The 27,577-nt window shown below is 43.5% G+C and overlaps 1 protein-coding gene across 1 annotated transcript in view; it reads right to left on the bottom strand.

Annotated features, from left to right (window-relative positions):
• Positions 1–27,577, bottom strand: part of LOC131667462 (protein Fe65 homolog) — an 82,379-nt gene that overhangs the window by 24,019 nt on the left and 30,783 nt on the right. The window contains exon 3 of the mRNA XM_058940889.1: positions 1,535–1,814. Coding sequence (XP_058796872.1) covers positions 1,535–1,814 — 280 coding nt within the window. The remainder of the gene's footprint in view (positions 1–1,534; positions 1,815–27,577) is intronic.

The raw sequence follows: 27,577 nt of genomic DNA on the forward strand, positions 1-27,577 counted from the left end.
TTGATCGTCGAGTCAAACAGCACAGCGCTCGTGGTATATTTACAAACGACTCGTCTGGTCGATCTAAAAAAATAATAAGGTAAAAAGTCAGCGAAACTTTCAGCCGAGAAAATAATTTTTAGCCGAGCTTTTAATCGCGTTATAAACATAGAGAAATTCTAGAAAGCCACATTTCAGCGGCGATGAGTTTGATTAGCGATGCTCGAGTGCAGCAAGCATCTTATGAAATATTCCGCGAGGAATTCCGCCAACTTAGTGTAAGTAACATCGATCGCGTGGCCTCTCTCGCGGGCGCTGCGGCTGGCTGGCAGGGGCCAAAGGACTGGACGTATAACTGCATGGCTCGCTGGTCGTGGAACAGGCGCTTCCAACATGAGTTGCGGCCAGCGTTCACATGCTCGACTTACACATGTATAATGACTCAGCTTGCAAGCAGACACGATCGTTAACAGGCTTATTACGCTGCTGACGGATTGGCTCGCACATTTATTCTTTTTTTATCGTTTATGATATCTTTATACTTTATATTTTAGCTCGGTATTAAATTCATCATATGGAAATCCATAAATATAATGTATTAAATGAGTTTTAGAAAGCTTTGACATTTCAATAAATTTACGTGTGCGAAATTCGAGTAATGAAATATGCGATCAGTACTTTAAATCAAATTCAAATGAAACGAGGAACCCAACATCAATCCTCTGGCTAAACTTAGCAGTCGGGATGCGTACACAGCAGTGGAAAGAATAATAGCACAGCAGTTCTATGGCGTGATAAAAATTGCTCGAGGAAAACACTGAAGTGTTGCACGAAGCATTATCGTAGGCTGAAATCGCATCAGCTCTGGGGAATGTAGAGGGCTAGCGGCACGTTCAGGAAAGCAGTATGAAAACGAGGTAAACGACGTGACTTTGGGCGCTTTCTCCGCATCCGCTATAACGAAGTTATCACTAGAGCTCGTAATGGCCTCGCAGTCGTGCTCTCTCTCTCTCTCTCTCTCTCTCTCTCTCTCTCTCTCTCGCGATACACAATGCTTCGCATCACGTCGACCTGAAAATTCGATTTCTAGCACTTTCGCAATTGCTTTATGTGCTAGAGACTACGCGATTGCCTTCCAGGAAACTTGAAACTACCATGTAAATACGACTCCACACGACAGCGGGTCTGCCTACCTACGAATAGTAGCTTCTTGGAAGGTCGGCTCCCATAAACAATCAGACATGTACCAACGTTACGCGGTTTGTTGAGAGACATACGAAATTGCTTCTTAAACTAGGTTATTGCTCCTCTCACTCTCACTCTCCAACTTTCGTACACGTAAATAATTGCACGAAACACTATGTAAACATTACATTTTACATTTAAGCAGTATTTCCGTAATTGTTAAATGTTCGTGTGGCTGGAGAATGGTCATTTGGTTAGCTCGCTTACAGACAGACTCAATTAAAGAACCCTGAGGAAAAGTCAATATCTGGCGATATATAACCGTGACGCAGAGTATGACAAATGGGACGTAAAAGAAAACCGAACTTACCCGTGATTGTGATTTTCGCTGTTGTCAGAGACTGTGGGATCTTGAGTAAGCGGACCCTGGGTTACGTCAACGCCCATGCTACCGATGTCAAGGTTGGCGTAAGTACGCCTACCTTGGACTCGTGTCATCTCGTTGGCAGCATTGCCCCTCACTCCGCTGACTAATTCCTGATACAACTCCTCGTATAGAGAACTGCCATTCTCGTTGCTGTTAAGCGCGTCATCCAATCGTGCTGGATCCAGATGGTAATTTGGATTTTCGAACGAAAGCAGTCCATTCTCTGCAACAAGCATCAGCAAATAATTTATTGAATAACCTCACGTTATTTTTGCGGTGGACTCACGGAAAGATACAAATTTGTGATCGTGTCTGACTAAATCCGAGAATCACTACTTACACGACCTACAAAGCATTTTCATAAATGGATTGAGAAATCGGATTGTTGTATACATTTTTATTTTATATATAATTGAATTACTTGAATTATATTTTTTATTATTTAAGTAACCATGCAATTTGGACTAATTGCCGTGATTTGCAAAGGTCAAACGACACTCCCACTGAAAGGCACCGTGGATATAAACCTTAAATAAAACTGCGACAAAATAGCCATCCCTACTCCCAAAACGATTCAGCCAGAAAGGCCGAAAACTCGAACGTCTTATTGGCCTGTCCTTTGCGACATTTTATGCTTTAAGCCACTTTAAGAAACTTTCCATTTTAGTGCACAGCTCGGGAGCGACAATCCGAAGAGCTGCACAATAAAATGAGGCAAGCGCGTGGGCGAGAGAAAAAAAAGGCTGAGTCCCAGAGGACTCGAGAAAAAGTTTCAAAGTTTGGACATGCTTTCGACGTTGGAACAAGTGCGAATCCTTAAAAGGAAAGGAGAAAAAATTTTCCGAAGAAATAGAGGCAAGTAGGATAGCGAGAAAAACAAAATGGAAAATAAAGAAGGTGCAAGAGAGTGAGAGAGGGAGAGAGGGGGAGAGAGAGAGAGAGTGAAAGATGGACAAGCAGACAGGGAAAGAAAAAGATGAATGACCTTTTCGGTACAGCATTTGCGAATATGTGCATTGTACGACGTCCCTCGGAAATTGACTTTTTTCTATTCATGTTTTTTACTTTTAGAATAGTTGTGTTCTCAACATTATCAAAACTTTATGGTACTATAATAAAAGCAAGTTTTCCGATTGTAAAAATGATCGCGATAGAATATTCGAGCATCGTATAGGTTACTTATTGAAAATGAGTGTGAAAAAAATCGATGAGGCTAAATCAAATAGTGAAACGTAATTGACGGACAAACTCACTATTCAGCGTAATAATTGCGTATACATAGTGCGTATAATGGATAGTCGGAGCGAGCACATAGGTATCTGCGAGACACGTTACAATAAGCCAGTAGCAGAGAGAAAATAAAATGGGAAAGCGTGTACTGCCACCGCCCTTGATGAGTCATCCCTGTCGATTTCTCGAAGGCAGGGAAGACTAAGCGTGCGGAGCCAACTTTTCGACGTTACAATGCCTCTTTTTCTTTCCCTTCCAACGTATCAGCGACATGACTCCTAGGTATATGAATTTTCACGGCCACACGCGAAATCCGTATTTGTTACATGTTAAATATTCCTCAGTATGGGTAAAACGGCCTTGCTTACATTTGAATGATTAATTATTACGTTAAATATCATGTTTTTCAGAAAAGTTTATTTAAACAATTTGTTGGTTTCTTCTTTCAATTATTTTCAATTTAAATGAATGACTGACTGAAAAACATCTTTTACTCTATGCTAAGTGATTTAATTCTTAATGATATGTTTTCAAAATTAAACCAAAAGTATGACCGAAATACTTGCTGTTACTTGACAGATGATCCAGTAGTAAATGAGTCACACAGCGTAGTACGAACATTGTCAGAATGTTATAAATAAAAACAAGATGAAAATGTTGAGGTACAATAATTGACATGCTTATTATACCAAATAGTGTTTGGTTTTTTGTAAGGTTGAACAAAACTTACAAAACAGAAAATGAGCTGAAATAACAATGACAACTGTAAGCTTGCAGAGAAAAGCTCGGGCGATATTCGAGGCGACTCCTCGTTCAATTGCAGCACAAAGGCCTTTCACAAAGTTAACGAGCCCCGCATTCCTCGCTGCTTTTACAAAGCAATTACGCAAAGTAAGCAGTAAAACGGTGAAATAATGGAGAAAGAGGCGTAGAACGCGGGGCATCTCTTGGCTACGCGAATAGCTGTACCAAGCGAAGGAGAGGGAGGTAGTCAAATCGATGTGGTTTATTAATCGCGACCAATGAAACGAGAGTTTTGCTTGTTTGGAAGCCGATGAACCTGCGGCGCCGCCGCGCCGCCGCCGCCACTGCCGCCGTCGGTTGAGTTATATACGCGGCTGCGGAACTGATCGTGCAGACTTGCTGGCGCCACACGCAATCCAGCCCCCATCCACCTTTATTTTCCGACTCGCAAACGACCGTTTCCACTTCCAACTCGGCTTTGCGCTCCTCGACTGTTCCACGCTTTTTTTCATTTTTTTCCGCTGAATTTGCCTTTGCGCTGTTTTATGGTTTCCAAAAGTTCCTTTTGTTAGCTGTCATTTACAAAACTTTCTCTTAGTCGATTTCTATGATAATTTTTCCTTTCTTTCAAATACTGATTTGAAAAAAGGTATTTGAAATAAGGAATACAACAATTAGCTGAAGGTAACGATACTTTTTAATTTTTTAAATGATGGAAGTATATGAGAGTGTCTATCACTAAGAGTTTCTGAATTAAATTGCTATAATTTAATTGGACACTCGCTCATTACCGTTTAAGAGACTCAAAGAAAAGCTCGGTCTCACAGAAAACGTACTAACACCACCACATCTTTCATTCAATCCGGGAACCCACTAACTCATACAGTAGCCAGTACAGAAAGAGCAGTGTACTTACGTTATTTTATGATAAGAATATACATTGAGAAATATAACTTTCAAAGCAGAATATCAACAAACGTAGAAAACTAATTGTGGCACGTTATAAAGTGATTACTCACGCTGTCAGAACTTGTTTTATCTTTAAGAATAATTATGTTACCCAGACAGACAATACGAATACAAACAACGACGTTCGTACCCATACAAATAAGCTTCATTTAAAAGATTAAATTTATACCAATAACAAGTTGATTGTGTACGCATACTTGCACTAATTTAGTACGACAAATAATTTTGAATATTTATCTCGGTATCTTATACACATTCAGATTACCAAGCAGCGCGAGGTCATTACATAAAATACGTGCGCATTCGTCGGTAAGGTCCATCCATCGTCCGGTAAAGCACGCACTCGGCATGTCTGCAATTGTGCAAGTTCCGCGGCGCTCGCATTCATTCCGTGTCTTTCAGCAGCGCGTTGGGTTACCCTGCACGTTCACGGTAACAGCAGCGCAGCAGCAGCAGCAGTAGCAGCAGCAGTAGCAGCTCAGTTTCTGGCCAATCGATATAGTTCAAGGATAACGCTCGCGCGGCGCGGCTCGGCGCGGTGCTCTTTTTCGAACATGAAACATTGACATGCGCGCGCTCGCTCGGCATCGATTGTCGGCCTCGCGCCGGAGCGAACGTGACTCCGCGAATAAAAGGCTCTCCGCGTGCACTGATATCGCCGGCGACGATCTGGTCCCGCATGAAAATTGCACTTATTAGCTGGCTCTTGCCTTCGCCCATGACGACTACGACGCCGGCGACAATGTCTCATTAAGAAATTGCAACGGGCTTGCGCGCGCAGCTCTATGGCTGGCTGCGTGTTTCGCCTGCTTAATGGCTTTTTCGCTGGCTTCTGCGTGGGAGTGTGCCCACTTGTTCGGCCTCGCAGGATTTATGCTTCGGCTCTCTCGCTAAAATATTAGCATTTGAATTCAAAACTGTTGTCTTTCTCGTGAGCGAATAACGTGCGCGCGCGCTTACGGAATTATTGATATTTCAGTGCCGAGTTTCGTCAGCGTAGGCAGACACCAGCTGTAAATACAATATCGTAGAGAATGGCCAACAATGGTCAAAATGGGCTTTCGGCATTCGTACAATACTCGGCGCTTCGTAAATTCGACCGACATTGGCCAGAGCAAACATTCGAAAATCGCTAATCAGTTTCCGATAACCATCGCGGTCGCACGACTCTGTGCAACGCAGAGAGAGAGAGAGAGAGAGAGAGAGAGAGAGAGAGAGAGTTCGCAGTGACATTCAGCTTTATTATGGGCGAGGCGTTAATCAGTTTGCCAATAAACCGAAATAAATTTGGCGAACGGAGAAGTGTAGCCCGCGCTAATTACAGGCCATAAATTTGTACCGTCCCCCTTTTCCTCCGCCAAGTTTCATCGGAAGCTCGGCGGAAACGCTGAATCGCTGCAATTTGCCGCCAACTCGCATGCGCTCCGTCTAGCTAAATCAATTTTTCCACTCGTCTCAGCGTCTGGATTCCCTTTCTCGAAGAAGCCAAAATCCAAACGGCTAGTTGACAAAAGTGCACGTAGCTCCGATATTCTCACCCCGATCGCCACTTTCAGCTCGCAAAGTTTGCTATAACGTCGCGGCAACTTTGCTGTTTGCCTCTAGCCAGAGAGAGACTTTACGCTTCACGAACCGACAGCTTCGAGATTGTTCAGCGTGCGACAATTGAAAAAAAAATTCTGGTAATAAGATACGCAGTTTGTTTTAAAAACTTGACTCGTACCTGTGATTTCACTCATACACTTATCTTATTTTTTGGCGAATAGAATGCATCAAGCGATCAGATCACTTTAACAACGTTGCTTGAAAAAATCAAAGTAAAAGAGCTAAAATGTTGTCAGCCCTACATCCGTTGCGGATGGTTGTCCTACCACCGATATTAAGAATGGCGAAGAATTGTATAGAATCAGCGATACGTAAAAAAATGGCAAAGCGGTATTGACGATAGTCTATAAAAAATCGATTACTAACCGAGTGAAAGAAGCGGCTCATAAAATATAAATAAATCGAGTCAAACTAAGAAGCCGTATAGACGCAGTTGATGTGGCAGTGACTTTTTGCGAGAAGCGTGTTGCGCTCGAGCGTAATAGTAGTGGCCTCGTTAGATTCGCATTTAGATTGTGACGGAGAGCTTGCCATTAATGGCTTATCTGCAGACGAGGGTCTGATAATTCGGTCTCGTAAGTCGGATTCAGCCGCGCGTATACCAAACAAACTTCTTTATTTTTTTGCTCTTACAAGCCGTAGCACACAAATACGGCTTCGAGAGGCTCTTTAACGTGTAAAGCTCTTTTTCAGCCTATTCTTTGTCATGTTTTCTTTCGTTATTTACGAGCAGCCAGCGAAGGGAATAAGCTATTAACGGTAGGTCGTCAAGACTCGACTCGAAGATTCTTGGATAAACGCGCTGAAGAGGTGGAGTAGCCTCCTTTGATCGATATGCATCGAAGAAAAAAAAAGCCGCGACTTTGAAGCAGCAAGCTCTACAAGTATGTATCCACAAGAGAGGAAAGAAAACATCAATGAGGAAGTTTCAAAGGGATCGTTCCACTCTGTTGATTCAAGCTCGACGTTCGTTACTACTTGAGCAACGGGCGGCGCTAATAGGCCAGCGGAGATGGGCAAGTGTAAAGAAGCGTAAGACGCGAGATGAAGTACGCCTCGTAAAAGCAGCTAGGTGCGTCGTGTACGCGACTTCACGGCGCTGTCACGAATTAAGCATCGTCTCGCGTACCGTCATACAAGTAACTAATAATGCGAGAGAAGCTTCGTAATAAAAGAGGAGAGATAGAGGCAAAAAGTGCGATTAAACAAGCTAATAAGACGACGAAAGAGTGAAGCTTCTAGCGACAAAAAGCTTCAGATTTTAGCCACGTATCGATATATCGAAGATAAATGTAGACGCGCACTGCCAGAAATATCAGTTGTGTAAGTGTCTATGTGGACCAAATAAACAACCAGTGGTACAATACGAGTAGAACACGCGCCACGGCATATTGCAAACACGTTCAAGGCATCACGAGCGGGCTTTTATGCGAAGAACGAGAAAAATGATTTGCAAGTTTGAACTTTTACCTCTGCTTCGCCTAAACACCCAAAGTTCTCTCTCGCGAATACGTTCTTTATATTCACTTCACTGTAATACACAAACGTGAATTCGCTGGCTTCGCTGCCAAGTACATTGTGCTCATGAATGCATCGGTCGACAAAGCACGTGAGATAATCCGGTAAACCTGCATCAGTCATTCAATAATTGTTTAACGCAACGTATGAACAGCGAGTAGCGTAATTAAAATGAAGACAAATGCAGCTTTAACGAGTAAATATTAAAGCGAACCGTCAAAGGAACTGCTTACAAAGAGATTTTGGAGGCTTTGCGAACGCGCTCGGTCGCGATGCTGTGTATAATCAAGCAGCGAGACGCGCTTTACCCTCGCCAGAATCCCAAGCGAAACGTCTAACGAAATTCATTCCAAGCCAAACAAGAATAAGCCGCCAGTCGAGAGCGAGCGCCGCGATCGGTTGAAAATCAAATTATCCTTCAATCTAATGGACAAAGCCCCGACGTTGCTCGAGCCTCGTGCGCTCTACGGCTATGTACGGAAGAAATAACGAGCGCGGGGGCGAGGAAGCTTTCGACACTGCAACACTTTTGCACAGCAGCAACTCTTCGCATTGGCATTTTATTTTTCTTGGCGCTACAAAAACTAGCTCCGGCGGGGAGGGACGGTGTGCACGTGAGCGCGGCGCGAGCGTAACGAGATCGTACCACGCATACCGTCGCACTCGCGCCAGACGCTCAACACTTTAGCGGCTTCAAGTGGAGCGCGCCAACCGCAAACCAACAGATTCTACCGCCGAGTATAGCTTTCTTCGACATTTACTTGCTCTGCTGCTTCATTTGCTTTTCTCGTTTTCCGCTGAAACATTATATTTCGACTTACATGAGCAACCAGCACGAAATCTCCTTTAGAAACTCATATTTCCAAATACAGCTTTTAAAATGAGGCGAGGTCCCTCGCGAGTATCGAATACAGGAATGTGCACAAATTTGATGTGCCTTTGCACCCCATCAAATTTCTCTCGGTCCAACAAAGTACCGCAAGATGCGTGACGCTTTTGATAGTAAGCTAAGCGATTTGCTATTCTGTCTTCTTCCACATACCTACTTGTACAAAAGTACTATGTCCACCTAGACTCTCAGTCGGTTGTCGGTCTATCGCACACAAGCAATGCATTCCTTTAACACAGCCCTGCAAACGAGCTGCTTAACCGAACTCGCTTAAGCCTGTATGCTACTCTTTCTGTTGTTTCCTAAACAAGCATCAACTTGTTTCCTAAACTGTATCCCTGTTTTTTTTTATAAACAACGCCATCGCAATTTCAGCTTTCTACTTATATGATTTGTACAATGAAAGTACTTATGAAAAATCAAATCCAAATTGGCTTTTTATATTCCTGATGTTAATCCAGCCTGATTTATGCAACGCGATTCATTCCAAAAAAAATTAATATAATGATTGACAGTCATATCGTCCAATACGTTGCGACAGACGCTTGCTATTCGTAACAAATATTTTACCTTGAGCCGCTTTAATGTGATAATCTACCCGTATACGTCAGCTGATGTTTCATGCGTTCTTTTTATTCGTTGATTAAACCATGCACAATTTTCCTCCTCTGGGAAATACCAACGATGACATTGTCACAAGCTTTTTGTTTTGATAACATGCGCGAAACTCAACAAACGTATGCGACAGCTTCGTTTATTCATTTATTCATTGCTCTGTTCTTTTGCTATCGTACCCCACTTGTTCCAATTTTCTCTCACATACGGATTCAATCAGTGGAATTATTCGCATTTCTCTTATTGGCAATAGGTTTCGCAATTTAAAATTGTTAAAGATGAAATTGGGAATTCTACTGGAATAAATTTTAAACTGCTAAATGAATTAGGTAAACAAGAATTTTTAACTCCATTAATTTTTAATTTTAAATTGTTATTTTTTATTTTGAAAAGTAGTATGGCGGATCTGACGAGTACGGGCGGAGATTTTCATTCGTACGACTCCAAATCAAATAAACGAGGAAATTGAAAATTTAGAAAAAATACTAGTCGACGAAATAAAGGAAAAAGGCAGCAAGAACGACGTAGACATTCCATCTTCGTACCGCAATTCTTCAACATGCTTCTGCTCATCCCTCGCAACTAATTCGTATTGATGATGAAGGCTTTGGTGGGCCTGATACGGCTGGCGGCTATATACGTGGCCATTTTCAAGAGTCGCACTCTCTTTCTCTCTCCGTCTCTCGAGTGGTTTTTATTGGAGATGATAAAGCCGTTTATCATTGGCTTCTCTAGGCTCTACTCATTCGGCCGCACTACCAGAAAAGAAACGCATTATCGACCCTCTTCACCCTTCAGCGCTCTTTTCCGCGTTCATTCTTCATTCTTGGCTTCTTTCCCTCATACCGTTCGACTCCCTCATGGCCACATACGTGGTTCGATAAATTCGCAACTTTAAGAAATTTAATATCTAACTGAACTCATCGGCGCTTTTCTTCATTTTATTAACTTCATTTGAAACTAGGACCCAAACAGTCAGACAAAAGCTATAATTATTTTCCAAGAGGAATTACGTAAATAAAACAAGCAATAAAAGACATATTTGCATAAAAAAAAGATATGAAATATTGTATACGTAAGATAAAATGCATGTTAAGCTGGTAACTGAGCTGCAAGCGTGAGCTCTTAAATTACTTTGTAGGTAATTATTACGAGGCATGTTTAGGTGTAAAACCAAGAAAATGCCTGAAGCTGAGTAGGCGCGTTTATCCGTTGAAAAAGAAATGTAAAGTATATGAGTTAAGGTGTGAAGCTTTGCGCGCGAGAAGTGAAATAAAGTACAGAATAAAAAATAAAAAATGAGAGGAAATGATAAAAGCAACGGAAATGAAAAATCCACATACCTACTAGCAAAGTAAATACTTTCTTTAACTACATGAATCAGTTATCGGTGCGCGAATGGAATAAATGAAATTTGATTAGATAAATCAATTTTCGGAGAATGCGATTATATTACTTGAAATAAGAGAGCTCCATTTCAGTTACTTAAAGAGGGGGGGGCGGAAGAAGCTATTACTCGAGTAGGAAAGTAAAGTGAAACAGAGAAAGAATGCATAATAGAACGTATTATTCAAGGAAATAGGCAACAAGAGGATAAATACACCCAAGATAGTCGATTTGGAGGGAGAAAATGCACGGGTTCAGCAGTATAATAGAAGAGAACTTGGGTGGAAAAGGAACGAAAGAAAGCAATGGGTAGAGAGAATAAGAGAGAAAGAGAGAAATGAAAACAGTGCAGCTGTAGCAGCTCTCGGTGAGCCGATGAAGTAAGGGGTTAATGAAATAAAGGGGAGTACTTTAGGAGCAGGCACAGCAAACATAGCTGAGTAAGAGAGTACAGAGCCAGAGAAAAGAAGCCATGGGCCATGCCAGCGGCTGAGACAAAAAAGACGAATGCCAGGGGAATCCAATCACATGTCGAACATTCTTTGTCGATTTACGTCGGCCAGGCAGTAAGATTCTTTTGAAAAACAATCGATAAGCCTGTGCACAGGTTGCCTTAAAATTCGTGGGCAGTGAGCTTGTGAACAAGCAACTTCTTGCTCATTTTCAGTCAGTTTCGGGTAGTCCTCCATCTGTATCGCGCGGGCAATTACACCGTCGCAATGTCTTCATTTCCGGGAGTTGACGTTGCTTCTCTCGATGCGCCACCTCATTCGCATTGGGTAGTATCGGCTGCCGGCTTCACCTCCCCCCCTCCCCACCCCCTCTCTCTCTCTCTTTGGTACGCGCGCGGCCCCCGGCACTTCATTTCCGTTTGTCTCGTATGGAGTCTCGATACCTTCGCCCCCTTTTCGCAGCAGCCCAATCCTAATCTTTTGTCTCACTCGGGATAACATCGACTAAGCTTCCCTTCACGACTACCTCGTATACAAGTGGTATACTCGAAGATAATAACTACTCGGGAGTTTCCACATTTGCGGCATGTGCACACCCGCGCCCACCGAAGAATGAAGCTGCCCACTTTTATAGGAAGGCTGACACGGAAATCTACGACACCGGGAAAATTACATTGGTCTTTCGCTCCCGTTTCCCTCCTTGACCACTCAATATTCCCAGATCCTTACGTGGCTGCTAGTACTCATTTGTTTATTCCGGAAAATTAAGATGTGGAAACGTGAGCAACAAACTCTTGAGGATCGCTGATATATTTCGATGAACGATCGTTATATCTTCTTCGAGTTTCCTTTGACTGAAGGAATGAAATATTTGTCGAGATAAGCCAGTGTGTACTGATTGTAAAAACGATCATAAATAGTACAAGTTTTATACCATGCGTTGCTTAAGATATATTTTATTGGAGGAGCATCGCTCATAAAAATTAGAGTACATTTCGGGGTAGTTTTTGCCGGCTATGTATAAAACCCACCACACAAAACAGCGTCCAAGTATTAAAATTGAGGCGATTTCGCGTTTCGCGTCTGGGGTGAATGGTTTTGCACTCCGGGAGCAAGGGGACGCCCACATAAAGGCATAAAAACCAATTTCCCGACGCGAAAACTTGGCCCGTTCGCCAAGCCGAGAGCGAGCGTACTCGCGGCTAATTTCACTTTGCAGTTATCTCTCGACAAAGGCGTACGCTCGCGCGCGAGATCACCTGCATGCCAACTTTCTCGTGCACTTTATCACGCGAGTCACTGAGAATATGAGCTCGCGAGCTACACGGCGGAATAACACGAGTTGCGAGAAACGGTTTGAACTCATCTTTGGTGGGGGGGAGGGGGCTTTCTCGGACAGGTGAGTAATAATATACGTTTCAAGCGAGAACGTACTTTCCACGACGGAAATAAAACCCATTGAAATGCGCCATACGATTGTTGTAGCTGAAATAGTTATTTTAGATGAAAGCGAGCAAACTCCGAGCTGTTCTACACTTCGTTCGCCGAAGATTGTCTGCTTCTCCTGTACTCATCCATTCCGCAGTTACACGTACCTTTCCGAGATTACTCGAATAAAGAATTTTATACTCGGTGTGGAAAGTTGGCTCGGCTAGCCGTAAACATTTCTAGTGACATCGAAAATTTCCGAGGGAGAAACTTTGGCCGAGGCGAATAAAGCAAAAAATGGCGGAAGGATAGAAGGTGAAAAGAAAGCGAGGCGGCGCGCAAAAGATTCAGATAAACACGGAAACGTACGAGGCGGTCTCTGCAGTTGCCGGTTTATAGGAGAGAGCCCTGACGCAGGACATAAAAGAGTACAAAGTACGGGCGTGCATGAAGTATGCGCATTCGCCCATCTCCGCCGTGTCGTACAAAACGTGTCGTACTTTGCGCTTAAGGAAACGCGAGCTCAGTCAGGCGTTGTAAGCAAAGCTGTATATCACCGAGCCGCCCGTTTTTCGCCTCCAAGAGTTTTTCGTCTCTCGCGACGTACCCTGCTCCTGCGCTCGTATATTTTCCGAACAGGATCAGCACCCGTCAACTATTGGCAGAATCGAGTAACAGTCCAAAATCTTAATATTGACTTTCCTCACGATTGCTGCACATCTCGATGCTAAACTTACCGTCATTGACTCGTCGACTATTCATAATCAGCTGTCTAGACAGTTCAATTGTCGTAATTTATATTAGATTTGAAAGAAAAGTCAGGGTGTTGATAGTTGTCTTTCACGATGGTATTGTTCGATTTACCAGAGAAGCTCGACTCCAAATTAAATTGTTTTCAAATGAAGACTAATGAGATCCTTGCGTAATAAAAGCAAAATGAGATTATAAAAGAGGTCAAGAACCGTAAAGAACGTTGAAGCTAATTGAAATACGAGTATATATCGGGCGTACACACAGGTTACAACTTTAAAATCTGCTTGTGTAAGGTTGATTAAAACTGAAACCTGAAAGAAGAATGAGTTTTTTCGATTTGTTCGCTTAACAAAGTCAAAGATTTACGGGGGAGTGGCCGCGCGTGACTGCACGTCGGCGCAGCGAATAAGCGCCCAGAGAGGCAATCCCATCTCCTCGGCAGAAAATATTCTCGATTGCCGATAAAGGATGAAAAGTTAAGTTTTCTCGAGTGGACCGAGGGACATGCTTGTCGGCGGAGAAAATGAAGGGGGAAGAGAGAGTACTTGGAGTACCTGTAAGAGGAGAAAAAAGCATTGGCTGAAAAAAATAACCCGAAGGAGAGTTACTGACGACAGAAAGAAGAGGGAGGCATGGTTACGGACGCGTAGAGTATAAAAGAGAAGTGAGAAAGCAGTGGTGAGCTAGCGCGGACGAATGCAAAAACGCGCATGAGACCGGAGGAAGGGATGACGCAGGAGAGGCTTTTCCTGCCTCGACTTTATCAGTAATGAAGTTTTCTCAAGAGGGATAGTCTTTCATCCCAAATAAGTTCCCTTTCCAATCTTGTAATCCGGCTACGCCCGTACAGCAACGACGAGAAAGACGAGGCTAGAGAATCCAACAGAGGACCCTTCTAATAACCTAACAATTTCAATTTTATCTTTCTCGTTCCGTCTCTATTTTCTCTCCTTTTATTCTTTATACTCTATTATCGTCTCCGCCTCTTGTGCTCTCTATCTCGTACTGTGTGTTTGACGCCTTTCGACATCCTCTTTTCCTTCTCAGCTACTCTGGTTTAGTACCTTTTAACACTATTTTTTTTCAAATCATACCATCTTTTTCTTTTTTTTCTTCTATGCGTGATTTCCTTTTTTATTCGACTGCGATATGGAGTTTGTTCTGCCGATTATCGTGACTGCCTATATCATCATCTTAAGCTTCAAGCCTTGCGTTGTAAAGAAAATTTTCAATTTATCATGTCAGAAGTTTGCATTAAAAATTTATGCTTATTCAAACTTTCACTGCTTGTCAATAGAACATTTAGCATATGGCTTACAAAGTTTAACGATCAAATTCGATGTAGGATTACTCTGTTAGTTCTCTTGACGGCAAGCGTGATATCCGATATTGAAATCTTATATTAATGATATAGTCGCTATATAGGTGCGAGTTTCTGTGTAAAGCAAAACTTCAAGCGGTGCTCTGAATAATTTCGTTAATTAATGTCAAGCGCGGGTTCATCTGAAACGTGATTAAAGGAGGGCTGCGAAGGTTGTTAAAACTAATGGACTCGATTCCGAACTATTTAAACATCAGTAAATACTCCACACCGAGCAGTGAAATATACGACGGTTGATCTTTTATTGCTCAGTTTAATTCAGATATTACGAATATTCGGGCAGTGAATAGAGGTTTTGCGACACGCTAATGTAATTAAGCGATGGCTAGTGAAGGAAAATTGTTTTTTTTATTAGAGTTGAATACAAATAATGGGGAATCGTTAAATAATAAAATATGCTAAAATGAGTTACATTAGAGTCAAAGTTACGCAATCCATAAAACAAAAATAATCCACAACGGAGTATGGAATATTAACCAATTGATTTATGAACAGTAATTTGCCATGTATAACTTTTGACACAGCCCGTAGCAATCGAGTTACGAGACTTGTTTGATATTTGGAAAAGTGAAATGGAATTCCGGCGGTGGCGACGATAGTTGAGTCTAAGGAAAAGTCAGCTACTTGCCAATTATGGGACGCGTAACGAGACGCGACGCCCGCACCACCACTGCCACTATCTCCGACCGCTGATGCCGAAGAAGTTTGCTGGCCGCCGAGCAAATAAGAGCCGACGTGAAATACGAGCCTAGTATTCGTTTAAAGTCCTCCGGTGCCCTCTCTCTCTCTCTCTCTCTCTCTCTCTCTCTCTCTCTCCCGAGCCCTACGTAGCTTAGGCAAAACTCTACGCGAAATATTAGTATAGTAATAACAGTATTTCTCATGATATTAGTTACGTCGGCCGAGTCGGCTACGTGACAGTGCGCCCCTAGCTAGCCAAGAAAACGTTCTATTGATTGACGAGGTGGTACCCGCTTTAGCGCACCAGTCGCATGTTTTTTACAAGAAGTGTGCTTTTTTGAGAACGTCTAGATCAATAACATTAAAAGCGAAATCGATTATTCAAACACTCTCAGCGGTGCGATTTGATTAAGTGGAAAGCGTCTTCTGTAACGTTCGTTTTTCTTTTTTTTTTTAAATTCGATTCGCAGCCGCAAATCCACTTAGCTTAAAAGTACAAATGGAATTAAAGTGCTATTTGAGTTTGAAAGGAATAGAATGGATTTGCTAAAGCTTTCTGACGGTTGGGCTTTAACAGATTTTACGCGCGCGAGTTTCCGCGAGTTTCCAGGCTGAATACAAACAAAGAGGCGCGAGCTAGCCTAGCTGCCTTTGTGCGTTAACATGAACGCTGGAGGTCGGGAAAAAGGGAGAGAGGTGCGCGCGGCAGGGTATTGATATCGAACACACGAAAAGCCGAATCGTTCTATATGGAATACACGGGCAATCGATGGAAAACCTCGCTCGTGTATGGAAAAGAGTAAAATAACACTCGACGTGACTCTGGAGCAGCGCTGAGCTGAGAATAAACCTTTTGAGCGTTCGCATCGAAGGCCGTGATAAGGCATACAGTTATAAAGATCGGATCCGATCAGGGAGTGCGCCAGGCAAAAACTATGCAGTTCGCTGGAATTGCCTTGACGTAGTAGAATATGCTGGACAGGCAGGCAGGCAGGCAGGCAGGCAGGCAGGTAGCTGCGTTACTGCGTTGGCTGCGCTGGCAGACGCGTTACGCGCCCCGAAGCGCGTCAGACCAAATCAAATTCTTGTGGAATTCGCGTAGGCGAGCGCTCGACATGTCCAACAGTGAGAAACCGAGAGAATTCGAACGAGAGAGACTGACAGCCAGTAAAGGGCTGTGCGTCGAACACAAGGGGCCCCGCTACTGCCTCTATCCAACCATCACCCTCCTATCGCAACTGTTCAACGCTCGATTGCTCGAAATTCCAGTCTATCGCCCATCCAAATTGTCTGTTGCGTGTTTGTCTTTAATTTATCACTTCCTGTTTAACATTTGACAGTCAGCCAAATCAGCGCCTGACCGAACTTGATTACTTCCACTTGAATTTGTAGGTAGTCGTGAAAATTATCGCGCATTCGGAGCGCCGATGTCATTCGGCAATTATTCAAGAATGGCAAAGCCAGCAAACAAAGTTAACGATTCGGAGCGTATTGCGGAGAAGTACAGTCGAGTACGTGACCGGCTGGAAGCGACAGGAGCTACAGCGTGCATGATTTTCAGCGGCGCTCTTGTCGCTGGCCACAACAAACAGCCAACAGCTCTCGAGCGGCTAACGTAGTAGGCAGTACACGGCAGGCAGCTGCCGGTTGTCCGTCTTGCAGCCGTAACCCTCGAGAGCCAGCCGCGCAGCCGTAAATTAACGGGGAAAACTCGTACGCCGCCGCCGACGCGGTAGAAAGAGAGAGAGAGAGAGAGAGAGAGAGAGAGAGAGAGAGAGAGAGAGAGAGAGAGAGAGAGAGTCGGAGAAGGCGCGAGATGAACGAGCTACTTGAGATGCATCTCGAATAAGATCGTGCGAACGCTCCTGTCTCGCGGCTTTTCTTCCGGGATTAATACCCCTTTTCCCGCCTGCGGTTCGCTATATTCCTCGACGCATCACCGCATTGTTCGCCAACGAGCTGGAAGAATTTGCCTGCATAAAATTTTACAGCCGGTCGCGCCTTACATTTTCCTCCGACTAACCCTGCAGCAGTACGGCGCCCCGGCTCCCACATCATTTACCTACACTTTCTCGCCTCCGTTCTTTTTCCTTCGGAATTTCCAATTTTTCGCCTGCCACCGCTTCATTGTTCAAGGCCAACTGCGAATTCTGCGCGATAAGGAATGTCTCGGAAGCGATTCCAGATCGCTTGCGGCGAAATTGCAATCGTCGAGTGTAACTTGAACGAGTTTCGTTGAATTATCAACGTCGACGGAAGCAATGTGCATCGCCACGGCCCTTTATCTCATAAACGTCGTGGGTTTGGTGAAAGGCGCAAAGTCCGGCTTGCATCGAATGCTTCGGCAAAGACGAAACGCCAACTAGCTGTGACACGCAGAAATAAAGTGCGAGAGTGGCGAAAAAGAGAGAGGAAGCTCGAGCAACTCGAAGGTCATCTCCTAGTTTGATGGCGTTTGCGTTTGCGCGACATTATCGGTTTCGCATCAAGGCTACTTCGGCGCTTGCGTCTACACGACTGGATTCTTTATGTATACTGCTGTGATTTTTGTTCTAGACCCGCGCACATCGCTTTCGTTCTTTCCATACTGATCCTATATACCGCTCATCATACCTTATGAGTTATTCAACTTGTCACGAAATTGGCTCATTAATATAAAAAAATATATGTACATATAATTCACAGGGAATTATGTGACACGTTTGTTTTTATTCGTGAATAACAGAACTTAAGAGTTTTTCTCACATAGGTAAATTAGTGGATTCTCAGGGCTAGCAAAGAAAAATGATATTATTTGTTTCTATCTGCGTAATCAAAGATTTGACGATAAGAAATTGTTTATCTCTATAAATTAAAAAAATGAATGCTTTGCTCAGATGAATCGAACAAAATGTAAAGATTACTTACTATAATGATAAGCCTTAATTTTGAATACAATTATATAAAGGCTGATAAGTTTATTCAGGATGACAATATTTGAGTGCAAAAGATAGCAAATGCATAACTTGTTTCGTAAAAGGGCTTATCTTACTTTACCCTGGATTGCTTTCTTAAACTTTTGCTAATTAAGTTAACCTACTCTACGAAAACCAAATTATACATGTGCTTTTTACCTTTTTGCAGCTCGAAAGATGTATAAAAAGTTCGTTTTAGTTTGACTTATACTTCAAATGAAAAATAAATAAATTGTATGACGACGGTGTTGGAACCATCAATTCTGGTTGAACCCGTTGGAAGGATCGAAATTGATGTTTTGATATCCGCGCGAAACAGAGTTAAAAAAGCTAATTGCGAAAAATTCTGAAATATCAAATTTTTATTTCCAATTGTTATGTATGGCTAACCACTATCAGTGCATAGATTATTCTCCGACATGTATCGAAATGCCACGTTACTCGGTCATTGTGTAAGTTTTTCCGTATCCAGCGCAATTAATAGAACAGTTTGCCCGCCGAGACGTTTCCTTTCTTTCTTTCTGCTCTCTGTTTCCATATATAATGCATACGGTACGAGCGGCAATATGTCGTCGGAGTCTCTCAGCCATCTTCCTTTCTTTTTATGAATTTTTCCCGCCCATCATTCCAGCTCTATCCGGTTAGTAGTCTAGAAAATTCTGCTCGATGTGTACTGGTGCGAGCGATTTCATCTCGCGATACTCTACGTTTGCTACAATTCAAACCTGTTGTTCATCGACGCAGTTTGTTAGTCTCATAGTCTCTCATTTTTGGGAAGTTGTAAATCCACGCTGATAAATCCGACGGATATAACAAAAATTCCACTGAAATGCGTCAGCTCAGTTGAACACGATTATCCTTTCGAATTTTTCTCGCGCTATCCCGTAATTCTATTTAGGGCACACGACGTGCTTAACCTACTTCTTTTTTTCTCCACATTGTATTTTCTTCTTTATGCATACCTATAGCTATAGAAAACTTTGAACATCTATTCTCGAGTATTTTAGAATCCGTAAAAAAACGGCGAACTATATTTTCTTTTTGAAATTACGTTATTCATCAGTGAGTCTGAAGAATAGGTATAGGCAGTGTCAAGCTAAGAAAAAGAGAAGCCTTTTTCTAGTTGAATTTTTCGGGAGACTTTCTCATTCAAAAATTTCTGCTAATTTTTAGAGCTTTATATATTTCTAGGATACACGGAAAAGGCAAAGTTTTACAATCCGAGGGGTTCGGGTATAATATTATAAGTGAGATCGTTTCTCTGTTTGAGTTTGCGTTCGGGGAAGATTTCGATTATGGAATTGGTAGAATTAACCAGAGATTTATGCGATTTGTCGACAAAATTGAAATCTTAAAAAGTTATTCTACGACTGATTTGCTCCGCTTCTTATCTACCTTAGCAGAAATTTGCTATTTATTTGATTTTGGCACCCAAATGACCAATTTAAAAGCTGAAGTAGCCGACGAGAGAAAGCGATATTGGAATGAACGAGCAAAGTTAAAGTGATTATAGGGTGCCATTTAAAGTACAACGCGTAATAATCTAGCGCAATAGAGTACTTGCAAGAAGTAAAAGCGTTACATCAGAGAGCGAGAACAAGCTTTGCTTACGTCGCGAGAAGCCAAATGGAACGTAAGCATATGCTCGACATCGGAAGGAAGGAAGTGTGCGAGGTGCAACGTCGATTACGCGGCCGCGGCAATGGGTCATGGACGAGTCAAAATTTTGGGGAGGTAATAGAGAGGAAGAGAACATCCAAGTTTGAACTGCAGTGTAACCACAAATCTGGAATATATACCTCACGGCTTCCAAAGGACGCCTACACGGAATATCAACACGCGGTTCTCGTTTCTTCTTCTTTGAGCTTTGTCTCACATGAAAAAGAACTATGACAAATCTTCGATCTCGACAAATTTTCATAAACTGGATCTACATTTTCAAACATTTTTTTAGGGGTGCGATATTTCTTTCGTTCAGAAACAAGTTATCTTTCAATAAGTTCACGCAAGGATTTTCAACGCGGCTGGTACATTAAAGTTTCACGATACTATCGGCAAACTTTCCACTTCGTGACTTTTCCATTGCTGAATATTCAGTCCTGTTAGGCGAGAAGCGCTTTTTTTACTGCTCGATGAAAGGATCTATTTCAGAAATAAATTGTACTCATGCCAGAAAATAGTATTTACATAGTATCGCAAGAATAATGTATGAAAAAAATAATAGAACTACAACGAAACCTAATCTGACGTGGTGGCAAATCCAACAGTAATCTGCTTATTCAAACAGTGTCGCCGCAAACACAGCACTCGCTACAGGCTCTCTACTCGCGTTCACTTCAATCAAGCCTGCTTTTTCGCGCGCGGTGTTGTCGGAAAACTTTTAATTTAGGGCCTCGACCTACTCACCACTGGCAAATAAATCGAAAAGAAAACACGACTCGCTGTTTACCGTTTCTTGCGGGTCGCTTCTTTGTTTCACGTTGGGCCAATGGGAAAAAACGCGCTTTACTATCGGGTTCACCGTAGACAAACAGTCAGAAAAAGAAAAAAAGCACATTGATTGCTGCGCTGTTTCAACACTATCTGCGCTCAAGGCAATCTGCGAGTCAGTCGACCGATTGGTTAATTCGCTCGAATTCGCTTCTTGTTGGAATATACACGCATGAGCACTTGCCTCGCTCCTCTGTGTACACACACACCACACACGCGCCCGCTGGTCGGTACTGTACGCTGTTTGTTCTGTAGCGGTCAAGTGCGATTGCATTCGGAATCGCTCGCCAAGTGACCGACAGCACCGACCTGCTATATAGCCACTTTGATGCTTAGCCTACCATTCAACGTTCAGTGTACGCCTGGAATTTTTACTTTCTACAATTTTATCGTCATGAACGTTGAAAGCAAGCTGCTCAAAGTTTTTCCAGCGGCAGGTTACGACGCGTTCAATTGAGTTTTCTTTGCCTTGCAACATAGCGTCTTTGAATTTTTTATTCAGAAAGCCAATATCTTTTGAGAGCGTTCAACGTTCAAACTTTTGGTACTGCAAGAGTTAAAACATCTAGAAGAACGTTTGAAAACTGTAAATTGCATGAGAGGGTAATCTTGTTTTCTAATCTTACTTTAGGAAAAATTTACGATGAAAACTTTCAATGAAATTGCCTATAATGTTCTCTATACTGGACTCCGTTAGTCAAATAATCTGCCTTCCTTGCTTATTATCTTCCACTTTTTACTACACTGGTTTCCATCCAACAAGACAATAAAACGACTTAAGTTTTCTTCAAATGACTTATAGGCGTGTCACTTTTTATGCTATTAAGTGGACAAGAAACAATATCATAGTCGGAAAAGGAAAATAAAATAGGTTAAATATGAATGATCGAGTAGAAACGCAAAGCGTACAAGGAAAATTCATAGTCAATGATGTGGGCAGTATTCAATGAAACCTTTAGACTCGCAATCACGAAGGCCGTTGAAAAACATGATGAAAGCCGTCAGAGTTTATAAAAGTGACGGTGGCAGTGAGTGAATGGAAGGTGTAGCGAAAGCAATTTCACAGTGGGCAAACGAGAGACAGAGAGAACGAGAGCGAGGGTGAAAAAGAGAGGGAGGAAGAAGGTTGAAAACGTGTCCAAGCTAGCGCGGGACTACCACAGTGGCACGCGTAAAGTTTGACGCGAGGATAGGAAAATCCTTTCAGCGCAATACACACGTACAGAGAGCAGCCAGAAGAGGAAATGGCCAGGAATTCGGTATCCTTTATCGGCCTCGTTCAACTGGTCGATCGTTTGCTGCTCGGCCTTTCTCGCCAAATTGAACGCGCAGCGCATCAATTAGCTGATGCAGCCCGGCGCGCAAACAGTCGAACAGAAAGCGCTCCTTTAGTCGATCGAGCCGCTTGGGTAATTGCGAAGTGACAGCCGGGTACAGCAGCAGCAGCAGCAGCAGCAGCAACGGCCACTTGGCTCCGATCCAGCTTTTCCTTATTTCCCGTTTCCCGGAGGCGAGCGATCGGTCTGCTGCCGCCACCGCCGCCGTGCCGCTGCCGTCGCTTTGTCAATGGCAACTGCACGCCTAGCGACTGCGCCAATCGTCCCTTTCACTAAAAGGAATCGTCGCATTCGCGGTAAAATACATTTTCCAGCCAACCAAACTGCCGATCGACCAGGCCGCAGGCAGTCGCGATTCTAATTGCATCCCCACAACCGTCCAAAAGCAGTTTACAATCGGAAATTTTCTCAGTCGTTTCGCAAACGCCGTTCTCTGATATTCCTCTCGCAAACGTTTAGCGCCAACGGACAATGCTATTACGGAATACCTGAGAATTACGATGAATTAAACACACAAATACATTTGATTTGGCGCCCTATCGGCGCGCACGAAACGAGCGAGAGCGTCAACAGCCAAGGCAAACAGACAGCCTCGCGGTATTCGCAATCCTCGCACGATTCGCGAACGCACGCTCACTATTTTGTCAGGCATATCGACAGCGGATAATTGCCGCATTGCACAGGATATGCCAAGAGTGCCAAAGGCCTCCTGTGAATCGTATCCGAAGTGGTTTGGTTCACGTGCCGAGCAAACAGCTCACACCTGGCCTGTTCCATACGAGTGCGCTTGCTACGCTCTTTCTGGCAAGGGGAAAATTCGCGTGTCCCGGGTGTACGTTAACGCGTGACACACAGTGATTTGGCTCTCGAGAATTTTTCGCCAGCGTGTGGTCAGGCTCGTGTGTCGCGTTCGCAAGACGTTGTTTGTTGTATATCACAGCGGTTCCTTTCGACGTGAAACGAGCGCCGTCAGTTCCCCGATAAGATACGCTCGGCGTGATTAGTGTGTGAACGACAGTTGTCCGAGCGTGAGTTCTATTCGCGACCTTTGAGCCTGTAATATAATTTTTTGTAGACGGTGTGTCAATTTCAATCGACTGGGTTCTGAAAACGCAACGATTTGTGGTTTACACGTGAAATTTACCACCACGCTAATAGACTTCTAACAAAGTTTAACGATATGTCCCGACGGATTTCAAAACGTGTGTATTTCCTTGATCTGTTCAGTCGAAAGGTCAATATAAAAGGCGGAGAAAGAGGCAAAGTATTTTCTAGAAAACGAAATGGGGCATACACGTCGATGTACGAGAACAGTCGGCGAACGTGCGCGCAACGAGTCATTGATAAAATTAGCCTGTAGATCGATCAAATGGCGGAAAAGGTAGCGAACAAAAAAGAGACAAAACACAACTCCGGCCTTCCAGCTAAGTTTGAAATTCTCCTCAAAGGGAACCCTGACCCAAATTCGGCTCATTAAGCGAGGCTCGCCGACGTTCAATTGAGACGTGGCGCGAGTTCAGCTCCAGAAACGACAACTCTCCCGCGGGACTACGGACGCCGGGAGGGCGCGTTCAAGTACGCAGTAGCCGCAAAAATAGGATACATTGCATTCTAGAGACACTTACGGTTCATCCCGTGCAGCACCATTCTGTTGAGCTCGCCGCTTCTCAGCAGCAGCTGCTTTTCACCTAGAATCAACTGCTCGAGCTGCTCCTGGCACGCTTTAACTCATGTCGGTGTGCTCGCCTCACACTACTACTGTCCGCCGATCGGTAGCAAACTGAGAAACTATCGAGCACGGTATAATCGGCTGTTGTCGGAATAGCACTTGGCTCCTCGTGGCCGTGCGAGGCTTCGCGCGATCTGTGTCAGTATTGTACGCACGTGTGCGCCAGTATCGATTGATCGACTGAGTTAGGGCAAGATGCAAGAGTAAGAGAGATGATGGGTATTCTCTTTTGTCGGTTGAACGCTGCCTGGTCGAAGCGCTACGCGAGACGTTGGCTGGCGTCGCAGTGACTGGCGGGCATCGCGACGCCCCCTCCTTTTTACGACCCCTACCCTCCTCGCCGCGCACTCGCCGCCACCGCCGCCACCGCCACCTCGCTTCTCCCTCAGCGCGCGCGCGCACGCCATCTCGCTCCCGCTCGCTCTCTCTCTCTCTCTCTCGCTCTCTCGCTCTCTCGTCTTTTCTCTCTCCCTGCCCTAAGCAGCTCCTATACATTCACCCACGTCTGCTGTTGCCCTTCCCACCCCACTTCGGCACCTCCGCCGCTCTGCCATCTACCACCTTCGCTATTTTTCCGCACCCCATCCCCCCTCGCCGCTTCATTCCCATGCTGTCTCGATTGTGCTTTCATTCCATTTAACTGCGGTAATTTTTTCATTTAGCCTGATGCTTTAATTTTTAAAGCTTTGGCCGCTATACGCAGTCCTACCGTTCTGCTTATGCTGTCTGCTATAAGCGATGCCGACACTTGCTTTTTATTCATATACATCTGCAAGGCATATGGAGCGCAATATATTTAATATATTAGAGTGATAAACCTATTCGTATTGTTATTTTGGAATGGCATTTGCGTTGATCTGTATAGGATTAATAATTTGACGAGAGAAGCGACGGAATGAAAGAAGCTGTCACAACAGAAAGTAACGTTTAATATTACTTGATTGCAGTGCTCGATCGGCCATCGATATCGTGAAAAACGTTTGGAGGCTCAGCTGGATCAACCAAATTCCTCGGTACGAGCGACAGGCCGTGTATGTCTGTTTAGTGCGAGGGGCGGCTATCCGCACGTGTGTCACGTGACGTGCGCCGTTCTCGGCGACCAATCTCGCGTCGGGCGCATCACGTCACCGCGACAGCGGTTCTCACCGACAGCTCGCGCGTACAGTGCATCGCTCCATCGGGAAATATGTAGCCTTTGAAGAGCGGCTGGCATGGCGTTCCAGCGTCGAATTCCCGACTAGCCGCTTGTCGTTCTTCTGCTCCCACACGAGCGCCAGTGAATTTTATTAAAAAGTCTCGCGGCGCTCACCGATATCGCTATTGACTTTCTTCGGCTCTCGCATGACGGACAGTGATTGCGCGCCGGCATTCGTCGGAGCATTGCGGCTGTTGCTTTTTTCCAGCGACGCGCGCCTGGAAATTGTCGAGAGAGAGAGAGAGAGAGAGAGAGAGAGAGAGAGAGAGAGACAGAGAGAGAGAGAGAGAGAACACTAGAAACGGAGAAAAATGAGAGTCGCGCTACTGCACGCCTCTTTGTCGATAATTCCTTTGACGCGTAAGGCATAATGAATGTCAGCGATATTTATAACCAGCTGCAGGGCTGAGAATCAACGCGGAATTAACGCTAGCTACCAATCGAGAGAGAAAAGCTTCTGACGTTCGTTGATTATGTACATCGTCCTGCTTGTTTTGAAAGCACATTTATTTTCATCCCCGCAGAGAATTAATAATATAATTGTGCAACGAATTAGCTGCTGCAGCGCTTGCACGTGTAGAAAAACACGTCGGGAGAAACGATTATAACGGTTAATATAAATAGCCGGTTGGATGTTGCCAATACTGCCGCTTGAAATTCCTGTCCGCAATTAAGTCCGAGTGCTTAGCGGCGCACAAAAGTCCAGGCCAAATGTCGAAAGAAAGCCAGTGAGCAGTAAAGAGCCAGCAGACAGTGTCTCGCGATTCGTCGAGAAATGGAATTCCGCGGACCGCCGAGCCGGAGGCCATCGCACGTCCAATCAGTCCGCTGAAAAATTTGCCAGCCAACTTTCTCTCTGTCGCGCGCGCGCGAGTAAAAAGCAGGCCGCTCGCACGTGAACAACGCAAACTCCAAGCACGAACAGCGCAAGTTATTTGCTCGCTAGTTCGCTCAGCTTTTACCCCGACGCTGCGCTCGCTCAGCTCGTTTCGTCGTCGTCGACGTCGTTTACTTATTCGTTTTTCCAAGTGCATGTGTATAGACACAAAAAAATTGGTCTTTACACGCCCAGGGGAAAGCAATCAATTCGCCAAGAGTGAACATTGAATTGCTTCCGATTGAAAAAACGGCTAACTAACTCCGAGCTAATATTATTGCCAATCGATTGCCACCTAAAATATCCATGCCAAAATAACTTGGCGTCAACTCTAACTTTTTTCATCACTCAGATGAAGTTGGACTTATGAAAAAATGTATATTCATCTTGAGCATTAGTTGATTGTTATCGTTAATTTTTTTAAAATTAATAATACTTCGGCGACATCGAGATATTAAAATTAAACAAGTTTCTATACAATGCTATTTCATTATAGGATTCTTATAATGAGTATTGAAAAATAAAACTCGAGCAAAATAGATATTGCGAATTTTAATTAATGAAAGGGCCCTTGGAAATGGATTTTCATTCTTTCGCGTTCAATTTTAATTAAAATATACGTCACTCGAATGAAATGTTGTAAAATAAAAATCTTTTTCGCATTGGATGCAACGTTCATTAGTGAAACTAGTAAGATTATTGATCAAATAATTAACAAGGTGTTTCGTATAAGGCAAATTGTCAAAGATAAAATCAGGCTAGACTGACCAATAATTATCAAACGAAAGGTTTTATTTATCAAATGTCGCTGGCGCCGAATATGTTGGATGCGAAGTAGAGCCGCGAATCGTGACGCGACGCCAAGGATTTACGATTGGGCTGGGGCATTAAACGACGCGCACTAGCCGTTCATCTCCCTACTATTGGCTGCTAGCTCCTCTTGTTCTACGTTGGCCATTTATCGCATTACAACCATCCAGAACCAATGCGTAAATCATTGCACGCCATTTTGACAGCTCCTTTATTGCCAAACAAGTAAAAAATCAATTGATTGCTGCTCAAAATGCCAATTTCTCATAGACATTTACATTAGCCTAAGTAGTACAATTCGAGTTTAGTCGGACAACATTACAATGTCATATTTTCAAGACACTACCTTTTATACGTCTACAATTAAAATTATGCTCTTATAACGTTATGAAAGAGATGATAGTTTAAATGTTTTTAAGAAAATAAGTGATCTTTTTAACATTTGTTTTTAATGTAAACAAGAATATGGAAGCTATTGGCTGAATGTGGCTGTCTGATGTTTTTAAGCATATCACTGATTCGAATTTTTTTCGAAAACTGTATTAATTTTTCAAATCGCTTTTTGATTCCTGAATAATTTATTAAGTTTTTTCCGATCGAAGCCAATTTAATCTGCATTTTTGAAATGTTGATACTGATAACAAATATTAATAGGGACATTCGAACGGTAAGAATTTTTCTGAAGTACGTTGTAGTAAACAAGATCGTCGAGCGATTTTTCAGCTGCGGGATTCGACGTGTGAAATTTGATAATATACCAATCTATTTTGTCGAGTGACAGCTACAGCAAAGCAGTACCTTCGTGTCGAGAGATTTCCCGTCAATATTTACAGTAGATGCATCAATAGAAAGGTGCTCACAACGGGAAGCTACATAAGTACGAGTCTGCATCGAGCAAAGAACTCTATATTTCCGGCTGGCAACGAGATCATTGAGGCGACTA

Source organism: Phymastichus coffea, unplaced genomic scaffold (genome assembly GCF_024137745.1).
Source record: "Phymastichus coffea isolate CEN01 unplaced genomic scaffold, Cenicafe_Pcof_1.1 PCOF00066, whole genome shotgun sequence".
Taxonomy (NCBI): domain Eukaryota; kingdom Metazoa; phylum Arthropoda; class Insecta; order Hymenoptera; family Eulophidae; genus Phymastichus; species Phymastichus coffea.